The sequence below is a fragment of the Mus caroli genome, chromosome 8 (genome assembly GCF_900094665.2).
Source record: "Mus caroli chromosome 8, CAROLI_EIJ_v1.1, whole genome shotgun sequence".
NCBI classification, from domain to species: Eukaryota; Metazoa; Chordata; class Mammalia; order Rodentia; family Muridae; genus Mus; species Mus caroli.
Genome location: NC_034577.1, coordinates 16,860,548 through 16,865,690, shown reverse-complemented (window position 1 = coordinate 16,865,690; position 5,143 = coordinate 16,860,548). Strand labels below are relative to the sequence as shown.

Genomic DNA, 5,143 nt, shown 5'->3' with positions numbered 1-5,143 from the left:
AAGAAGAAGGAAGACCAAAGTGTGGATACGTCATTCCTTCTTAGAAAGGGGAACAAAATACCCATGGAAGGAGTTACAGAGACAAAGTTCAGAGCAGAGCCTGAAGGAACGACCATCCAGAGACTGCCCCACTTGGGGATCCATCCCATAAACAACCACAGACACTAGGCAGATGCCAACAAGAACCTTCTGACAGAAGCCTGATATAGCTGTCTCCNGTGAGGCTCTGCCAGTGCCTGGAAAATACAGAAGTGGATGCTCACAGTCATCCATTGGATGGAGCACAAGGTCCCCAATGAAGGAGCCAGAGAAATACTGAAGGAGCTGAAGGAGACTAAAGCCTCATAGTAGGAACATCAATATGAACTAACCAGTACCCTCAGCTCCTTGGAACTATACCATCAATCAAAGAAAACACATCGTGGAACTTGTGTCTCTAGCTATATATGTAGTAGAGGATGGCCTAGTCAGCAATCAATGGGAGGAGAGGCCCTTGGTCCTGTGAAGGCTCTATGCCCCAGTATAGGGGAATGCCAGGACCAGGAATGGGAGTGGGTGTGTTGGAGAGCAAGGGGAGGGGAGAGGGGGAAGGGGATTTTTTGGAGGCGAAATTAGGAAAGGGGTAACATTTGAAATGTAAATAAAAAATATATAAAAAAAGAAACTAGTATTTTAAAGTGTTAATGATTAATATTAATTACACATTAATATTAATACACATCAATATTTCTTTTCAATTTCTTAACAAAGTGGAAAATAAAAGAAAAAAAGTAGTGTTACCTTTTCCTCCCTTACAGTGAATTGCGACAACATTTTCAGGATCTTTAGCCATCCAATTATTTACTTCCTTGGAGAACAACAACATTTCCCTGATTTCAAATATAAGATTTTTCATTCAATGAAATTATTTCCAAAACAATACTTCTCTAAAACACCCAGCCCAAGGTAATTAGCCCTTTCCTGACAGTCAATGTGGCATAAGACTCACTCAAGAGTGGGGACATTATGATCATCAATCATGATTCTGCGGACCCTGTAGTGGAAGTGCTTAGGGTCATAAGCTCTCTCACCTAAGAGAAATAATACGTAGGTCATTTATCTATGCCTAGTGACATAGCAAATGTTAAAGTTATAAATAGATTTAAAATTTCAATTAGAAATTCTTTATCTTCTAGAGTAGCTTTCAGTTTGCTCTAAAAATAAAAATTTAAAGCTGAAAAAGAAAAAGGTTGGTGATTATCCACCTTGAGAAAACTAAACTCATTTTTAAAGAGATTTCACCTTTAGATTTCTAGTATCTTCTCAGTACATCACCATGGGTATTAGAAATCCCAGAACAGAGACAAATATAGCTGATAGAGCTGCTAGCTCCTAAGAACGCTCATTGAATATACAGGCATTGAACAGGACACCAGAGACGGGGTGGTAACCTGAGGAACAAACTACAGGGTTGAGCTTTTGTTTTAATCCAGCACCCTCCCCCCATCATACCTACTTAGGTAGGTTAGAAGATGGAGTTGCTAATTTTTACACCTTCAGTGTAATATAGAAGGAAATAAAGAATAAATGTGTTATTCTAGAACCACAAGAACAGGCATTCTCTGACACAGCTGACCTCTGCTCTGCCCATTTGGTTCTTCCAGGCCCACCTCAGCCTCTCTTCTAAAGTACTTTGTGCCAACCAGCTATCTTCCCTATCACATAAGGCCAACACAAGATGGGGAGTTTTACTCTGACTTCCCACTACTAAATACGTATGAAAAAATGAAATCTCATAGAGGAGTCTTCGTACAATCTGTTCTCTATCTATAGTACCCCAGTAGTGAGTCATGTACATACTGCATAGATTGTAGACTTGNTAGTGGTTTGGGTGCTTGGTATCCAGGAACCGCACAACCTCCTAAAGAAAGATAGACACAAATGTTACATCTCCAGTGTCATCCAGAGTGAAGCTTGGAGAGAGAAGTAACTACAAATGGTTACTATTGTTTCACCTGCCTCTCATTGGCATTTTTCTAGGGGAAATTCCCCCAATGTGAGGCTATGTAGATTTTACATCATATGTATCTTGCTAAGGAAGAAGGCTGAGAGAGATACTCTTATCAGCCTCTGCTGCAGCTCGAATTGAATGCCCCCTATAAGCTCAGGATTAAACACTTGTTTCCCGAGCTGGTGGTGCTGTTGGGAAAGTTGTGGACCGTTTAGGAGGTTGAGTCTTGTAGGTAGAAGTGGGAGACTGTAAGGAGGCTTTATAGCCTGTTGCTACTTCTTGTTTACTCTCTGTTTCCGAAGAGTGGATACAATGCGACCAGAAAAGAAATTCCCCATGAGATGTAATTATCAAAACACTAGCTTGGCAGTGCTGATGCACTCCTTTAATCCCAGCACTCAGAATGCAGAGACAGGTAGGTAGATCTCTGAGTTTGAAGCTAGCCTGGTCTACACAGTGAGAGTTCCAGGATGGATAAGGCCACACAGAGAATTTCTGTCTTGAAAAACCAGGCAACTAATCAACCAACCAACCAACCAACCAACCAAACAAACAAACAAAAACCATTAAATGTACAGAACCAGAAAAGAATATTAAAAGCTGCAAGGGGGAAAAAAATAAATGAACATATAAAGAAAGTCCTATTAGAACAACATCTGACTTTTTAATGAACACTTGAAAAGCCAGAAGGAACTGGTTGGATGTTCTACAAACTTTGAGAGACCATTGATGTCACCTCAGACTATTATACCCAGCAAAACTTTCAATCACAATAGATGGAGAAAGAAAGATATTCCATGGTGAAGCCAAATTTAAGTAGTATCTATCTACAAATTCAGCTCTACAGAAGATGATAAAAGGAAAACTTCAACTTGAAGAGGCTAATTCTTTCACAAGCTTCCACAAAAAGAAGTCTGGGATTATCTTGCCTGTGTTTATACACAATGGTCATTCAGGAACTTTTATTTTAAAAAAAAATTGTAACGAGGAATAAGGCAAGATTCTGCTCTCATCTGCACCACACACCACATGGTTGGATTTCATGATGCTGATTAAACACTCTTATGCCTTTCAAATGAGTTAAACTATTTCATTGTTTTGAGTGTTTTAGGTTATAATACCATACAATATTCTAAACTTGGAGGTTTTGCTATTGTTTTGTTGGTCATTATACTGGATATATATTATAGGACACAAATGAAATTCTCCTACTTTACAAGAAGATAGTAGGATTTAAATGTTAGGGGTGGTGATGAAGGGCCATGAAGTTCTACCTTTCCCATGCAGGCACTGCTCTTACAGGCATTAGTGCAGCCTCCATAACTTCTTACTTGTGTCCAAATGTTTATTGCTAAATCNCTGTGTTGCAGTGATTTTCAAACAAGGAAGAACTGGTGTTGAATACAAATCTGTCTTCTGCTCTTATGTAATTTGGGATTTTGACTATTTTTCCACTCTTTTGTATTTGCCATTTCTACATCAAAGCAAATTGCTGTCCTGACTTTTTTTTTTTTTTTTCAATTACTGGATCCATGAATTTCTTTCCTGCTGAAAAGGTTTGCCTTTCTGTTAATATATTGATTGTGAAAAGGGATGCATTACTCAAAAAATATTCCTGAGANAAGTTAAAAATGATGAACTTAAATGGTTGATGACTGATATTCAATAGGAACAGATTTTGTTCCATGTATCCAGGTCCTCTCCAGGGTATAAAGGAATGTACTTCAGGATAGCAGAATATTTTGTGCAGACATGGAAATAATTAAAATTGGCTTTCAGCCATACAATTTGGAAATAGGTTACAGGAATTGTTTATTAAAAGAAAAAAGAATGTTGCTGTTTGGGTATTTATTTCATCTTTCTAAATATAAAGAACTTGAATTATGAAAAATTAAATATGTATTTAAATTGTTATATTGTTTATTCCTTATGTGGGATACTTTGATTTCTGGTATTGTTTTCAAAATTGGTTGATTCAAGTATGTTGTATTCAAATGAGAGCTCATTAGTTTCTTTCCATCAAAAAAAAAAAATCGTAGTAATCATTGTGGCCCTAATGTTTTGGGCTTTACAGATTTTTCTTTGTAAATGCAAGACCCTTTTAACAAAATAGTGTTTGTCATCAGCTTGCAACTAAATATTTATAATTATTGTATAATTATAAACAATAATACGTAAAGCTTTGGATATCGTTACATAGCAAAAAAAAAAAACAGTTAAAGTTGTTTACTTCTTTCATGATGGTCACAGTGATGTGGCCCTACTTCTTGGCACCAGTTTTCTGTATTAGTTTCTTTCCCCATTATTCGTGATGAAACACCTGACAGGGAGCAACTTTAGGAAGAAAGGGGTTTGTTTGCTTGTTTTTATTGTTGTTGGTTTGTTGTTGTTGTTGTTGTGGTTGATGGTTTGCATGGAAGCATGGCCGCACAGTGATTCATCCACAGCCTAGAAGAAGAGATTGGGCAGGGAGTGGGTAGGTAGGTTATCAAGTCNCCAGATCCTTCTGCAGAGGTCCCCTTCCTTCAGTGAGGCACCAAGTAATAAAANCTCCATTGTCTTCCGTAACACCACTGCCAGCTAGAGACCAAATCTGCAAATATGTGATCCTTTGCAGGATCTGTCCTAGTAAATTCACAATGTATAAATTTACACAATAAGAGTCAATAGTTAGTTTAAGTGAAAAAAATGCTATACATATATGCTTGCGTTCCAGATATATTCTAAATCTCTTTATATTTTACTCAATGTTTTGGTATAAGTTTATCTTTGATTTAACCTGTTTTACCTCTGTTCTCTGATCTAACTAGTTAGATGGCCCGAAGACTCCACATACCCTCCAATCAAATGGACATAAAGTATTTAGAGTAGCAGTTTTCAATCTGTGGCTTATGATTCCTTTGGGGATCAAATGGCCTTTTTAGAGGGGTTGTTTAAGACCATAAGATAACAGATACTTACATTATTATTCATAACAACAGCAAAATTACAGTTATGAAAAAGCAATGAAAATAACTTTACATTTGGGGGGGGGGTCACCACAACAGGATTAGGAAAGTTGAGAGCCAAAGACATAGTTAATAGGGCAAATTGGCAACCTAAAGATTGGGAAAAAAATCTTTGCCAACCCTACATCCGATAGAGGGCTAATAT

At 37.5% G+C, this 5,143-nt stretch overlaps 1 protein-coding gene across 1 annotated transcript in view; it reads right to left on the bottom strand.

Annotated features, from left to right (window-relative positions):
* The window catches only part of LOC110300151 (phosphatidylinositol 3,4,5-trisphosphate 3-phosphatase TPTE2-like), an 82,157-nt gene that overhangs the window by 23,399 nt on the left and 53,615 nt on the right, over positions 1 to 5,143 (bottom strand). The window contains exons 16-18 of the mRNA XM_021170221.2: positions 1,840 to 1,900; positions 989 to 1,070; positions 781 to 869 (exon numbers count right to left, since the gene is read on the bottom strand). Of these exons, the coding sequence (XP_021025880.1) occupies positions 781 to 869; positions 989 to 1,070; positions 1,840 to 1,900 (232 nt within the window). The remainder of the gene's footprint in view (positions 1 to 780; positions 870 to 988; positions 1,071 to 1,839; positions 1,901 to 5,143) is intronic.